The 16,413-nt window shown below is 42.8% G+C and overlaps 1 protein-coding gene across 1 annotated transcript in view; it reads right to left on the reverse strand.

Annotated features, from left to right (window-relative positions):
* PARP8 (poly(ADP-ribose) polymerase family member 8) overlaps nt 1-14,490 on the reverse strand; it is a 184,009-nt gene extending 169,519 nt beyond the window's left edge. Inside the window, exons 1-3 of the mRNA XM_045438414.1 lie at nt 13,952-14,490; nt 13,763-13,864; nt 12,751-12,805 (exon numbers count right to left, since the gene is read on the reverse strand). Coding sequence (XP_045294370.1) covers nt 12,751-12,805; nt 13,763-13,864; nt 13,952-14,057 — 263 coding nt within the window. The 5' untranslated portion in view covers nt 14,058-14,490. The remainder of the gene's footprint in view (nt 1-12,750; nt 12,806-13,762; nt 13,865-13,951) is intronic.
* Between the last annotated feature and the right edge of the window lie 1,923 nt (nt 14,491-16,413).

Raw genomic sequence — 16,413 nt, forward strand, 5'->3', positions numbered from 1 at the left:
ACAGGTGTTAGTATTTCTTGGAATACTGATTATTTATTGCTTAGTATACTTAGAAAAAACTGATAGAAACATAATTTAAAATGGTGACTGTCTGCTATGTAATTAGCTGCATACTAAATCCATAATATAGGCTATGCATTTTAGTTTTATGCCAAGGCACTTTTAGTTAATAAAAATGGTTAATTTTATATTTTCCTAATCCAAATTTACATGCCTGTATCGTGTAAAAAGAAGTTCTTAAACTTTCTACAGATCAGAATCCTTATTTAGAAGTTGAAAAAGTCTTGGCAAGCACCTGACTTTTTTTTTTTCTGGCTATTTAATAGACTTTCATTTTTAGAGCAGTTTGGAGACAGCACAATTGAGCAAAGTGTACAGAGATTTCCCATATACCCTCTATCCCCCATATGCAGAGCCTCCCCCATGATCAACAGCCCCCACCAGAGTGGTACATTTGTTACTAATGATGAACCCACAGTGACAGATCATTATCACTACGAGTCCATAGTTTACCCTTGGGCTCACTCTTGGTGTTATACATTCTATGCATTTGTAAAAATGTATAATGACATGTATGCACCATTGTTATTTTTCGTGCCCTAAAAACACTCTCTGTTCCGCCTATTCATTATTTCCTGTAACCCCTGGCAACCGCTGATATTTTCACTGTCTCCATATTTTTGCCTTTTCAAGCATGTCATTTAGATGGAATCATACAGTATGCAGCCTTTCAGACTGGTCTTGTTCACTTAGTCATAGGAATTATTTCCTCCATGTCTTGTCAAGGCTTGATAGCTTATTCCTTTTTAGTGCTAAATAATATTCCATTGTCTGTATGTATCACAGTTGATTTATCCATTCACCAACTGAAGGACACCTTAGATGCTTCCGGGTTTTGGCAGTTTTGAATAAAGCTGCTATAAGTATCCATGTGAGGGTTTTGTGTAAACTTAAGTTTTCAACCCCTTTGGGTAAATACAGAGGAGTGTGACTGCTGGACACTGTGGTAAGAACATCTTTATTCTTATAAGAAACTGCCCAACTGTCTTCTTTTTTTTATTATCATTATTTTTAATGGCTATTTATTTTTGAGAGACAGAGCACGAACTCGGGAGGGGCAGAGAGAGAGGGAGTCACAGAATCCGAAGCAGGCTCCAGGCTCTGAGCTGTCAGCACAGAGCCCGAGACAGGGCTCGAACTCACAAACCAAGAGATCATGGCCTGAACTGAAGTCAAGAGTTGGATGCTTAACTAACTTAGCCACCCAGGCACCCCTGACAAAACGTCTTCTAATAACAGGACAATTCTGCATTTCCACTGTCAATGAATCAAGGCTTCCTGTTGCTTCCCATCTTCACCAGCATCTGGTGTTTTCAATGTTCTGAATATTGGCCATTCTAATAGGTATGTAATGGTAAGTACCTGTATTTTCATTTAAAAGTGTGTCTGAAATGTAACATTTCTGAGAATGTACCCCAAAGACAGGAAATGTCACACTTCTGTTTTAAAAAAAAGCTTCTGCAAAACTCCTGCCCTAAGTAGATTTTGCCATGCCGATTACCTACAGCTGGAAAGGATTTCGTGTATGTTGGACATCAAGAATTGAGAATACTGGAAATTTAACTCTTTTTTAAACGTTTACTTATTATCGAGAGACAGAGAGAGACAGAGCATCAACATGGGAGGGTCAGAGAGAGGGGGAGACACAGAATCTGAAGCAAGGTCTATCCGGGCTCCAAGATGTCAGCGCAGAGCCCGACGCAGAGCTCAAACTTACAAACCGTGAGATCATGACCTGAGCCGAAGTCGGACACTTAACCAACTGAGCCACACAGGCGCCCCGAGAACACTGGAAATTTTAAATCAATGACATAGGAAGTCAACACAGAAAGCTCATATTAAATCAAAATGGGGATGGGGATAAAAGAAATGGGTGAAGGGGATCAAAAGGTACAAATTTCTAGTTCTAATTAAGTCATGGGGACATAATGTACAGCATTGTGACTACAGTTAATAACACTGTATTGCATATTTAAAAGTTGCTAGGAGAGTAGATCTTAAAGGTCCTTCTCACAAGAAAGAAAATTTTGTAACTACGTGTGGTGACAGATGTTCATCAGGCATATTGTGGTGATCATTCCATACTACATGCAAATATCGAATCATTATGCTGTACACCTGAAGCTAATACGATGCTATATGTCAATTATACTTCATTTTAAAAAGAAAACCGAACTAGCATGATTTTTAAAAAATGAAGTTTAAAATCTTTCTTGGTTGGGGTGCCTGGGTGGCTCAATTGGTTAAGTGGCCGACTTTGGCTCAGGTCACGATCTCTGAGAACATTGGTGAGCTCGAGCCCTGCATTGGGCTCTTTGCTATCAGCACAGAACCCGATTCGGATCCTCTGTCCTCCTCTCTCTCTGCCCCTCCCCTACTTGTGTTCTGTCTCTCTCAAAATAAATAAATAAACTTTTTAAAAAATAAAATAAGATAAAATAAAATCTTTCTTGGTCCAAATTTTATCATTTGGGCATCACATTCAGCCAAGAATATGCAATTCTCATATTAATTGAATTAATTAAATCACCATTCTAGGCTGGTTTTCCCATAAGGATGGACTGCTCCAAAAAGAATCAGGAAAGATTCTGGCTCACAGTGAATTATTCAAACTTTTTTCCTAGCTAACTAAAAATGAATTTGACCATTCACTAGAGAAATCATATCAAATTCTGTAGTGATAATAAAGTGATGACTGCTTGACAGCTAGAGGGCCTTTTTTTTTTTTTTTTTTTTTTTCAGATCTAGCTGTGGTGCATTTTAATGAGAAATGATGACAGCACCAGCTTCTACCTTATGAAGTGGATCTTAACATCCTGCTTAGATCTTCACCATAACAATATCTAAGACTTTGTTCTTAAGAAGATCAATGCGACAGAAACATACAGACTGACAAACATATTATCACAACGATGAATTCACTCAGTTGAGATTCTGCGCACTGACTTCAAACGAAAAACCTAGAATTTACTGGATTCCCAGTATCTGTGAGGTTCCACTGGCTTCCCTGAATCACCACAGCTATGGACTATTCATGTAAGAATGGGTCTACTGTTAACATGCATCATTTAAAATATACACCTGGCCCTGAGTCCACAGGAGTACACTTTAAAGCACTGGCTTCATTCTCCATTCATGCGTTACCGAAAGTAAGGCGACTTCCTAAAGTTTAATGGCTGACGCTGTCTGAAAAATTAAAAGAGTCTGCTTTGCTTCCTGACTAATGCTGGAAAAACCCTGAGAAAGATTTTAAAACCCCTTCAGTAAATTTCTCATTTGGTCACTGGGTGGAAATTGTATAAAATACTTTCATTGATTTCTAGATGTAATTTATCAAAGAAAGAAAGAAAGAAAGAAAGAAAGAAAGAAAGAAAGAAACATTGAGATAATTCCAGATTTCCCTTACCATGAATTTCTCCAAAAGTATATACTCCACCAAAGACTGCTCACTAAGAAGCCCTACTGCAGTCAAAGCGGCAGAATTCAAGAGGACATAATGAGTACTTCTGCCACACAAAAATCATTATTTATCTCAAACACTTCCTTATGAGGCTGACTTCTAATCCTGCACCAGACTGGGTCCTGCTGGCTTCAAGGCTGTGAAGAAGAATAGTTGAAAGCCCTTATAAATGGATTCAACACGACTGAGGACAAAGTGACAGACACAGAGAAATAAACCCTCATACAAAACAGTGAGTGGCACGAAATGCCAAATGCCTTTAACCAAAACTTTCCTGGTCATAAAGCAAGTTTTATAAAAATCACCGAAAATAAATTCTTCAGGGCTCAATGTGAATCGGCAATTTCTATTTCTACTATATTGCTGTTTACTCAAAAACTATCCTTAATGACTAAGACTCAGAGTTTGCCAAAGTGTTTTCCACAAAACAACTCTCTCAAGACGTTCCAGATCTGTGCTCAAATAAGTCTGAAAAGCCTGAATACTTCATTCACCTCTTGGATAAGCATAATGTACAGTAATATATAAAAAGCTCTAAAATGCCAACCATTAGAAAGGTTTAATATTGTTTATCTCAGCATTTCCCAGACATATTTGGCCATACACCTAACACCTAATTAAACAGTTTGGGAATGTTATCACATAATGTAAGAAAAATATGACTGTCGTTTAAGAAGTAGTAGGAAAGGGGCGCTTGGGTGGCTCAGTTGGTTAAGCATCTGACTCTTGATTTCAGCTCAGGTCATGACCTCATGGTTCGTGGGATCAAGCCCCACGTTGGGCTCTGTGCTGACGGCTCAGATCTGCTTGGGATTCTTTCACTCCCTTTCTTTCTGTCTCTCCCCTCCCCTCAAAATAAATAACATTTTTTTAATGAAATAATAGGAAATATTTATTGTATTCTAGGCACTCTGCTGGGAACCAGAATTCTAGTCTTTAAACAGAATATTAATTTTTTGTGACTTTTTTTCTTTATTTGACTTACATTCTCTCTTTGACACAGCTCTGTCCTTAACAGCATTTTTGTTGTTTTCCAATTCTGTCTGAACTTTTTTCTTCATAGCTGTGAAAGCCTAACAAATGTAAAGTAATTACATTGAGTCTCTGGCTCCAATCTACACTTTGTGTACAGTAAATATTCTATAAGTGATTCTTGGATTCCTGGAATAACAACCTATACTTGTTTTTTAAACAAAACAATGATGAAAACCCAAATAACTACAGCACTTCTGAGTTGGTTGACAAATCCTAAGGACACTTGCAGGCCATGAGTAAGATCTTTTCCATCTACATTTCAAAATGTTCAGAAAGAAACCCTCTTGGGGAAAGTCTGTTAGCAGCTAGCTTTCTGCTACTTCCTATACAGAGAAAATTGATCTGACTGCACAAAGGTTTAAGTGGATGATTCCCTTTTAAATTTAACATTCTGCTTTGGCATCCCTCCCCCTCCCACCACCATTAATACCAAGAAGGTGTCAGCCATAAACTGGGATGTCACTGATATGCAAATGAACTACACCCAAAACTTGTTGTTGCCATTACTCTGTAATGAACAGAGAACTACCCAGAACTATTCATATTCTCATCCCATCCTCCTCAGATCTCACTTTGTCTTATTCTGTTTGTCCTACTCATGATCTTACTCTATCCCCTTCTTGACCATAAATTCGTCATATATTTTCACAGAGATGCCACCTGTGGTCAAAGAAAAGATTAAATGAACTGGCATTGGTGATAATAAAAATCATGAACATGATATCCAAAGCAAGCGTATTTTGTGACACAGAATCTATCAATCAATAAACCTTCAACAGCTGTGCATGCTTAATGCACTAAATACAACCTGCTGTTGAATGAAGAGACCAGGTCAATAAACAAACAGTGGAAGCCTAAGAAATGCATACGACTGGATAGGAAGGTTGCCCTAGAAAGCCAAGAATGGGGGCTTAAATTTGATATGGAGAAAACCCTGGTCACATCTGAAGGCTTCCATGCAGAAAAAACGCTATGGTTAAATTCATACTTAAAAGAGTTCAGGTATCAATGAACTGGATGGGTGAGGGGCTGTTAACCTAGAATTTTTAAACACTGGGTTAAAGTGACTGATGTAAGTCAAGGTGATCACGGCCGGGACCAAATGTGGACCCTGGGAAGGATGAAGATGACCACAGTGATTTCAAAGGAAGAGTCAGCAGAGGAGCATATGAAGCGGAAAGAAATGAAGAGGAAGGTGAGACACATGAGACCTGAGGTTCAAATGATGTGATACCAGGGAAAGGCTGGGAAGGGAAGCTTCTTTTAACGAGGAAATCACGAGTTGTTCTGATAGGCTGGGTTGAGCGTCCACCATTTAAGTGAGACAACTGAACAGAAAACCTAAATTATGTCACAATAAAATAGGAATGACAAGCCTTATTTTGTTAATAAAAACCTATTTCTTATTAGCGTTTCCTGGGGGTACATGGAAAATAAGATTTCAAAAATTTAGAGAATGAAAAAGAAAGATTACATGCCAATAACTTTACAATTCCACACTAAGTCAGTGGCAGCTGTCTTAAAGCAAGATTTATCAACTACAGCACAATCTATCCAACAGCAAATCTGTGCACAGAATTACAAAATATTTTTAGGACTGATAAATTTTCACTTATATGTATTTTTCAAAATGCTGCCGAGAGAAATGATGGGGAATTTAAACGGATCAGCCCAATATTTGTGTAAGGATTCCACAGCCAATGTACATAATTTTCTCACTGTTAATGCTCAGCGCTGGGCTCGGGCACTTCCCTTGCCAACCAGTGGAATGTTCAGTACTGCCCCTGGCTGACATCCCACTAAGCAATCCTTCCCCAACCTCAAACATTCCCAACTATCCTAGTCATGCCAATTCAACCAATGCCCCTCAACCTTACATAAACATTGACTTACACTGAAATATATCCCTACTCTGCTTCATACTAACTGTAAGCTATTTAAATGGCCTAAGCCTAAGTTTCTTTAGCTATAAAATGTAAAATAGCTGACAAAATACCTACTCGTCTTTGTTGCAAACATAGGATGTACGGTAGGCAAAAGGCATAGCAGAGACTGTGACCAAAAAGATGATTAAGAGTATTATCTTGGGGCGCCTGGGTGGCGCGGTCGGTTAAGCGTCCGACTTCAGCCAGGTCACGATCTCGCAGTCCGTGAGTTCGAGCCCCGCGTCGGGCTCTGGGCTGATGGCTCAGAGCCTGGAGCCTGTTTCCGATTCTGTGTCTCCCTCTCTCTCTGCCCCTCCCCCGTTCATGCTGTGTCTCTCTCTGTCCCAAAAATAAATAAACGTTGAAAAAAAAAAAAAATTAAAAAAAAAAAAAGAGTATTATCTTGACCCGTGAAGTAAATGGGGTTTAAATATTTTAATATGTAAGTTTCAATGAAGTTAAATTCGTGTTAAAAATTGGTGGCTATTTTAGGACAGTGGTTTTGAAATTCATTTAACAATGAAACTTTTTTTCAAAAAAAACGTACACAGAAAAGAGCCAAAGCAGCTATAGTCTACAAAGGGACGAGAGAGCCCAGATCTCATTCCCTCACTCGGCTTCCTTTGCACTCCCTTCCACCAGGCACCCCAATTTCCAATGTCTGTTCTCAGGGCTCCAAGGAACACACTATAAAAAACAGCAACTGATACAGTATAAGATTATGGGAAGCAAGTCCCCATTGCCAAGAGGAATGCGGTAATTTCTGATTTTAAAAAATGATCATTCTTTCCCTTATGACATCTTAAGGAGCACTTGATAGTTTCAAAATAATTGTATATTTCAAGATTTCTAGAGTGAGTATGTAATTCTTTCACAATGAAAATTGATTAATCTTTTTCAGATGATCTTTTTCTACTTTGCCACCCTCCCAATGTCCCCATTCCTGCACACCTTTGTACACTCCTCCTTTCTAAGAAAGTCAAAACAAATGCACTTTTGCAATCAAGTAGCTTGTCTCTCTCCATGACATCCGATGAGTAAGAAATTCAACACTGGGAGCCCAGGTGATTTAGGGCCCCCAGAAAATTTGCTTGATCACCAAAGTGCTATTGATTTTTTTTTTTTTAATTTTTTTTTTCAATGTTTATTTATTTTTGGGACAGAGAGAGACAGAGCATGAATGGGGGAGGGGCAGAGAGAGAGGGAGACACAGAATCGGAAACAGGAAACAGGCTCCAGGCTCTGAGCCATCAGCCCAGAGCCCGACGCGGGGCTCGAACTCACGGACCGCGAGATCGGGACCTGGCTGAAGTCGGACGCTTAACCGACTGCGCCACCCAGGCGCCCCTACTATTGATTTTTTAAACTGAAATTAAATACTTTTAAGAGTCCAAACTCTCCAGTGTGCCATAGTCTTCATAACTCTCTTCAAATGTTAAGCCACTGCATTATCTTCCTGTCCCCTGAAAGCATTCGAGCATGCCACAGGGCTTATAACTTGGCAAGGCAACTTTTGGATTCTTAAGAGAGTCCACTGCAAGTGACATTACCAGATTTGGGGCTTTTTGAAGTATGTGATCATCTCTATACCTAGTCATTTAGTTAGGAAATTGCTCCCCACCTGCCAAAAGACCTTTTAGCACTCCTATAATGATTGATTCAATATCTACTTATTCAGAAAACACAGTGTACTAAGCAGTGAGCTAGGGGCAAGGGAAAAATGCAGTGAATAGGACAGGCCCTACCTCCCAGAGGCTCAAGGTCAGACAGACGATCAAGTAAACTCAGGTGCTAACAACACAATGTGACAACATGGTTTTAGAAGTATCTAGCAGTGGGGCACCTGGGGGGCTCAGTCAGTTAAGCACCCAACTCTTGACTTCGGCTCAGGTCATGATCTCACTGTTCATGAAATCGAGTCCCATGTCGGGCTCTGCTCTGACAGCACAGAACTTGCTGAAGATTCTGTCCCTCCTCTCTCTCTGTCCCTCCCCTGTTCATGCACACACTCACTCTCTCTCAAAATAAATAAATAAATAAATAAATAAATAAATAAATAAATATTAAAACAAAAAAACTAAAAGAATAATACAGGGGCAGGCAAGGGGATGCCAGGAAAGGCTTCTCAGAGGGGAATCTGGCTTAGCAAAGATCCAACAATGAGTGCAGGGAAGGGGTGGGAAGACAGGGTGTAGACGGGTGTTCTGCAGCACGTGCAAAGGCACAGGAGAAAGAAGAGGTAGCATATGATTGGAGGGATTGCTGACACTATTGTTAGTGTTACACGTGATGTTCTAAAACATTTACATGAACAGAAAATCCTAAAAGATGGGGCGGGGGGCAGGACACACTTCCAAAGATGCCACTCTACCAATGACCACGTGAAAGAGTGTCTGTCCCTACAATAAAAGGTATATGGGTATATATATATACATATATACACTATATATATGTATATACACTCTGCACATTCTGCCAGATACTAAGTTTCTAACTCATTAGTAATTTCTAATATTAGATTTCTTGTCCTGCAGTCATACTCCTTGATTAGAAAACTCCGTTTAACAAACATTTCCGTATTCTCTTATCCTTTCTAAAAGGAAGACATTGTTACATTATTGGGTGAAAAAAACAGTGAGGTCTCAAAAGAGTATAATACAATCTGGATGTATATACTTTATATGAATACAGACATAAAAACTTCTGAAAGAATAAACTCTAAGACTTTAATAGAAGATGGAAAAATCGTGTGTTTCTTTTTGTTTTTTGTTGGCTTATCTCTTCTTTTCAATTTTTTTTTTTTTTTTTTTTTTTTTTTACTATCAACACTATTTGTGTATTTTTAAAATCTCAGTTGTATCCTCACAATACTTTCCTTGCTGGAAGCTCACAATCAGGGAACCCCCCAGGGTCCACGGCCAGGCCCATCAGGCTCCCTTGCCCAATCCTTGCCTTTCTTGACTCAGCCTGCTCTCCCATCTCTAGTAGCTGTCACTACCCACTTTACCCTTTCTGTGTCTCCTACCACTAACTGCGTGACCGATGGCAAGTGAGATGAAGGACCAGAAGAACCCCAAACCTTTGTGGGTCTTAAGGATTTTACCGTCCATTGATAAGGGAGAAAGGAGGAGGCAGGGGATCAGAAGCATGACAAGTATGGGGAAGGAATGACTTTTGCATAAACTTCCAAACTGTCTAGAGTTGAGGCCAGACGCTGGCACACCCCTGAAACCAGCAGCAGTGCTGAGAAGGTGACCATGGCAGGCCCTGAACCACTGACGGCTGTGAAGTTACTCTAAGGAACCTGGGAATCAGAGGTGTTACAAGGAGCGTTGCTAGAATAAAGTAATCTAGGCTGCATATATACCATATGTTTTCAAGCACTTGAAGACGGTACTAATAACCAAATTCGTAACATTTAACACCTCCTTTCTCATTATTTCTCAATGAAATGACACTAAAACTATCACTCGCAAATAAGTATCCACAGAATCTTTCAATGTTAAAGTGTCCCCATGGTCAAGGAGGCTGAGAAACCTACTGTAGCGCAGGTTTTGGTGTGACAGAACAGGGTTTACTCCGTAGCTTCTTCACCAAACTGAGTACATCTCAGCGTGTTTCTTAAACTCTCTAAGCCTCAGTTTGTACATCTGAAAGTGAGAAGAAGAATTCCTTGTACCTTCCCATGAGGCAAAACTAACTGAACTCGGTCTCCCAGCTGACCATCGGCTCTCCCTCATTCCTCACCGAAAGTCGACTGATGCAGCAGAATGGCAAATGTTAACGGGCACTTCAACCTCCACACGAAAGGCCAATTCACTAGGCCACTGGCCAGCCCAGACACAGCTGCCTCTGGGCATTTCCTCTTAACCACAGAAACATAAAACATACACATGTAACAAAAATTCTCAATACTATTTATTTGAATAGTAGCATGTAAGGTCAACCTTTGCCTTTAGAACAAAGTGTAACTTGTTCTTAGAATGTGTGAGAAAGAGACAATGGCTTAATTTATCTACAACCTGATCTGAAAATTATTCTTTAAATATGTCCTCAATGGTTTAGAGAAAATGATACTTAAAGAATTCAAGATAATCATGTACTATCTCTCCTTAAGATTCCCACCTCCTTTCATGGTGAAGTAAGTCTAGCTTACCTGAAAGGACACTCTTAATGGAATATTAGAAATTGATAAGCACTTTAAATCAAAACAGCGAGATTTAAAAAATTTTTAATGCCCAACTGACATGCCACAATGAGAAATACATAATATCAGATTCTAATGTAGTTAATGAAAACAATGCATTTTTCTCTTCAGGAAAAAAATGTCTTCTTTGCCATTAGCTATAAATCCATAAAGGATTATCATGAAAGGGATTATGATTATTATACTAAAGCAACCTTTTATATATTGTTTTGGAGAACAAGCTTTTGGGGAGACAAAGCAATCACACCAACAGTCCCAAAGAGTTATTTTTCTTCTTTAACAGACGGTATGTTCTGCAATACAGACACAAGTCCCAGGTATTTAAATCAGAGACAGAAGAAAATACTATCCCTTAATAGGATTACATAGAAAAGGAAACCTCTCTTACTTGAAGAGCAACCGTGGTACTGGTTGCCTACAGTGAAAACTGATGTTATCTTAATTAGTTAATTATTCATCCCAACCCCCTTGGCTTTGCTCCTGGAGGCATTCATACCTTCTCCACCTCTTGCTGTGTTAACACCAGTTCAATAATTTGCTGATAAAGAATCTTACTGCAGCATCTAACAGATCTTAGAGATTAAGTGTCTGGCTCACTCCCTCATTGTACAGATAAGTAAACTGAGCCCAAAAGAACTCAAGTATCTTACTGAAAATAAGCTAGTTATTTGAAAAACCGACCCACAGCATTCCCCAGGCCGCACCTCTCACTGGGTGAACAACCTAACTGTGAAACTGACTACACAAGTAGATATCTACCTGAATAGGTATCTGGGAGAGAATGGGAGAGAATGTGTTCAATGGGCCACACAGCGTGTTTTAACTGCTAAAATAATCCAAAAGGATATACACCAACCTCCTTGGGACAGTCAGTGCAGGAGCAGCATTAATTCAGCTGAATCTCCTCTCGATTATTCTTTTTATTCATAATTACAAAGATGACAGCACCCCAATAAATTAAGAAGTATGGTAATTTTATTCTCTCGCAGTAAGTACACATGTTATATGTGTTATATTTTCAACTAGTTAATCAAATCAATACACCAATCCTGAGGCTTAGGCTGTACATATGGGAAATGTGATAACCGTCTTAATTAAAGCTTTTTTGATATCTAGACTCCAGCACAGATCCTAAGCATTTTAAAGATTCACATTAACTCCAACCTTAAAAAAATGTATTTACAGAGGAAAGCTTCTTTTGCAATTTGTATGTTCATAAACATTTCCATTAGCTAAGCGATATTTTGGAATGTGATCAAATGATACTGCGTGTCATGTCCTGACAGCAAGGCTAAATCTCTGACAGGTCTCACATGTGGCCACTGCTTTTTTCAACCTGTGTCCCAGAAAATCCTAACTTAACAAGTGAAGACAGCAAGTCATATTTTAATGGCTACCTTCCATTGTAACTCTACTTCCTAAATACAAAATTGGAATTGGATTCTCTCACACTGTTAACAATCTAGTACTAATATAGGCATCTGTCCTACCTCCCCCTCGAGAGAGAAGTGATACACTCCAGCTACACAGAACTTCCAAATTCTTTCCAAAACTAAATGTGAAAAACAAAATACCACTCCTTAAAAAAAAAAAAAAAAAAAAAAAAAGGTATGGAGAATTGGGAGACTGAATATTTATGTCAACCTTCAGAAAATATGGAAACATGCAGCCCCAACTCACCAGGAAAATTATTATTTGTGATCGAACTACTTTGTGACATCTTTCATCTTTTATGTATTTCACTTCATACCTAGTATTCCGGTTCTGCACCCGCTTAACTCCATCAACCCCCAAACGTCTCAAGAAGCTACTACAGCAGAACATGAACAGTGCAAGAGTTCTGCTCATTGCCTGTGGCGTGATCTCAGACACACTTGAATCAGGCATATTTATTTCCCCTCTGTTATTTAAAACGGAGGGACCTCAAGTTCGGGATGTGGCTAAAGGACAGCAACAAGAAAAAAAAAAAAAAAAAAAAAAAAACCCAAACAAGGAACATGCTAAGAACAAAGGAAACACAAGCCTGTGAACAGGAAATGAAGCAACTCTATACACACAAATACCTTTTGGGGCCGCCAACGTAGGTGAAAGTAAAGGTGGAGTCTGAGTATCTGAAATCTGAAACGGAAAAGTCCTATTAAAAGCTACCCCTTAACTGGGTTATTAACCCCGGTCAGGACTTGGGCCCCCTATTTAGTGGAGCCAAGGGAAGGCCTGGCGGGGCGGCAGGCGTGGGCTGGAGAGCCGCGCGGTCCCCTCTCCGCGCCACGCCGAAGGGGATGCTGCGCACCCCGGGCCAGGTGCCGCGGGAGGCCGCCCCCCGCAACAAGTGCCGGGTGCCATGGCAACGGCGGGAATTTCCCGGTAGGGGCGGCCGGAAGCTGCCCCTGCGGAGCTCGCGGCTGAGAAAGCAAAATCCGATCCCTCTCCCGGGGGAGCAAAATGGACGAAAGGCGACCCCCAGGCAGGGGAGCAGGGCGCCTCGGAAACCCCGGGAGTCCCTTCTCTTTCCGGGGCAACGCGCTGCCAGTCGGTGGGGACTAGCTGGAGCTGAAGGCGGGGAGACGCGGCCAGCGCTGCCCCCCGGGGGCCTCGGCGCCGGGCGCAGCCAGCCAGCACAGCGTAGCGCAGCGCAGCGGGCTCCATTCCCGGCCGCCGCCGCTCAGCCCATTGCGCAAACCCGCGGGTCCTCCCCTCCCGGCTCGGCGGCCGCTGCCGAAAGCCCGGAGGCGGGCTGGGACGCTCCGGGCATCCACAAGGGGCTGAAAAGACCACGCACGGCCCCTCTGGCTGGACCCCGGCTCGGGCCACGGTGGTTCTGCCCCCAGAGCTGGTGGCCGCCCCAGACTGGGGGGGGAGGGGGGAGGGGGGGAGGGGAGAGGCTGGCGCCCCCTCCCCCTTTTGGCTCCCGCTCCCGCTGCAGCAGCTGTTGCCAAATGAACCCCGGAACGGGGACGTGCAACCCACCCCCAGCCCGAGCCACACACGTCGCGGTCAGAAAACTGGGAAGGGGGGCGGCGGGCGGGCAAGGGAAGCTGGCTCTGGGTCGGAGCCTCCGGAAAGGCGAGAACTCACCTGCAAACAGGCAGTCCTTCTCGGCTCTGGACTTCTGGATCACGACGTCGATATCCTTCTGAATTCGCTCTTGCCTTGAACACATCCCCATTAAATAAATCCCTGGAAAAGAAGCAGCCGCTATTTCCACCCCACCCCACCCCCCTCGCACGCTTCCAGCTTTCGCAAATATTCAGTTAAAAATGAAACCTCTGGCCGAGGCAGGGGCTGAAGGCGAAGTGGTTTCGGAAGTGATCCTGGGTGAGAGAGGAGGAGGTGGTGGAGGAGGAGGAGGAGGGGGAGGTCGGCTTTGCATTCCCAGATGTGACCGCCCAGCTGCTGCTCGCCACTGCTGGATTCCAATTTCCTCCCCTCCTGACAATGGATGGTGATGACACCGAGTCTCACTTTCTCCCTCCCCCGCCCGGACCAACGGCCGTGGGGGGCCGAAGGTGCTGGAGACGGCCGGAGAGCGATCACCGGCGGGGCGGCGGGCGCCGGCGAGGGGCGAGCCCCGCTCCGCCTCACGCGCGCACACCCCTCGCGGCCCGCACGCCGGCCTTCCACACCCGCGCACACTCGCGCCCGCGGGCGGCGGCGGCCGTGCCGAGGCTGCTGCTGCAGCGCCGCCCGCTGCAGACCCTCCCGCGCCCAGTCACCGGGTCCCGGCCGCCGGGGTGTGAATAGTATCCGCCATCCCCGGCGCAGGCTGGGCGTCCCCGCCCCGGCCGCCGCTCGCGCGGGGGGCTGAGTGGGAATGTAGGTAGTGAAGACTCCCCGGGGCTCCCAGCCTGCCCCCCCTTCCACCACTTTTATGAATTCGACTCCACTTTCGGAAGGGATTGTGAGTCATATGGAAAACCCAAACCGGAGTGGCTGGGAGGGAGGGGAAAGGGAAAAGAAAAATCTTTAAAGATCGAAAATAAATAAATAAAACGAACAAATCTTTCCTTCTTGCCCCATCAGGCAAGATGGAAAAAGCCTTGACACGCCTCCAGACATACACCTTCCCGTGCCGTCCCTGCCGGAGTCTTTTTCTCCCAGATGGAAATAGTCCAGCCCCTTTGGGACACCCTTTAGGAAATGCAGCCCCTTTCGAGGGACTTCCTCTACTTCCAAACACTCACCAGCTCTTCCCTCCTAGGGATTTCCGTCCACAAAAAATTGGCAGAGGCAACGAGCACGTGCCAGGGTCTCCCTAGAAGATGGATATCTGGCTTGTTTTAAAAAGCCACTCCTTTGCCGGTCGGGGGAAAGCTCCTACAATCTTGTCGTCTGGTTTAGAAGTGAGATACTGCTCTGATCCTTACTCCCTGTTCTACCTAAGGACACGGCAAGGCTGATGTAGCCGTCCTGCCTCTATATTGCCACATGCCCTAGGACGAGCCTCCAATGGCACTTTTCTTGTTGTTTTGTCCTCCAGCGAGAAGGCTTCCCTGAGCAGACCATGTCTCAGCTGGTTCTGCATTCCCAGGGCCTGGTGCAGTGCCTGAAATACAGGAGGCAGGCCTAAGTGTTGGTTGAATGCATGAACGGTGGTGCCTTGCAGCCTCTTTTCTTTACGTGTAACACAATCTTAGCCAACTTCCTTATCAGCATAAGTATGCAGGAGTTGACAAACTGCCTCAGACCCTTAATCAGTCCAATTTGGATTCTGATTAAGCGGCAACATGATGTTTAGGAGAATTAGAAATCGCTATCACCCCTGACAGAACCTTAAGATTCCAGAGACAAATGCAGTGAGAAATCATATGTTCCAGTGTTGCAAATCCTTTATCTTGCAGAAAAGAAAACATGAAATGATTTGTCAAACAGCCTAGAACACATCACATTCATCATGAATTATGAGAGGAAATGTTCCTCTGCACTCAGGACCACTGCCATCTTTGATGTCAAAGTCACAATGCAGTACATTTTCTGCTCAGACCTGTCCTGAAACTTCCTGCGTAGGGCAGGGTAGGGCAGGGCAGGTTCATGTTCCTCCTGGGCGTGTAGGCCCCTTGGCTACCAAAAGCACTTCCTTCTCTTCCACAGGGTATCACTTGTACTTCCCCCTATCATTCTGTGCTCTCACTTCTCTACAAAGCTTAAGATCTATCAACTCCCCCAAATTTATTTGATGGTTATCTCTTCATCCACGAAGCTTGCATTCTCCAAGGAAAACCCTTACTACAAATAAATTTGAAATAGTCTTAAGCCTACCTGATGTTTTTTGTCTGGATCACTTCTTGGTTTACTACTCCCTTCAAAAAATAGGGCTTCTTATGATTTGTCCTATATTTGATTTTCTTTTCAAGCCTCACAGGCTGCCCTGTTTTTGTTAAACAAAACTGACCTCACTCTGTGCATGCCCTTAAGGTGTGATATATTTAAATATTTTTAAATGTTAAGGGATAAGATTAAAAAAAAAAAAAAAAAACTTTCTTTCGTGGCATGCATTTTTGCAAGAGAAGTTTCTCTAATAAAAACCATGCAAAGCATCAGTGTTCCATACTAGATCTTTATGGCATAATTATTTCAAACTCTGCCCACAGCCAATATCTCATTTACCTGACCTCATCTCAGACTCTCATTTAAAATTTAGCCTATTTTACAGTGATTAAAAACTATATGCATGTTTGAGATGAGGAGGTTATATCCCTGCCTTAACCACTCCTGTGTGCACACACATA

Source organism: Leopardus geoffroyi, chromosome A1 (genome assembly GCF_018350155.1).
Source record: "Leopardus geoffroyi isolate Oge1 chromosome A1, O.geoffroyi_Oge1_pat1.0, whole genome shotgun sequence".
Classification (NCBI taxonomy): Eukaryota; Metazoa; Chordata; class Mammalia; order Carnivora; family Felidae; genus Leopardus; species Leopardus geoffroyi.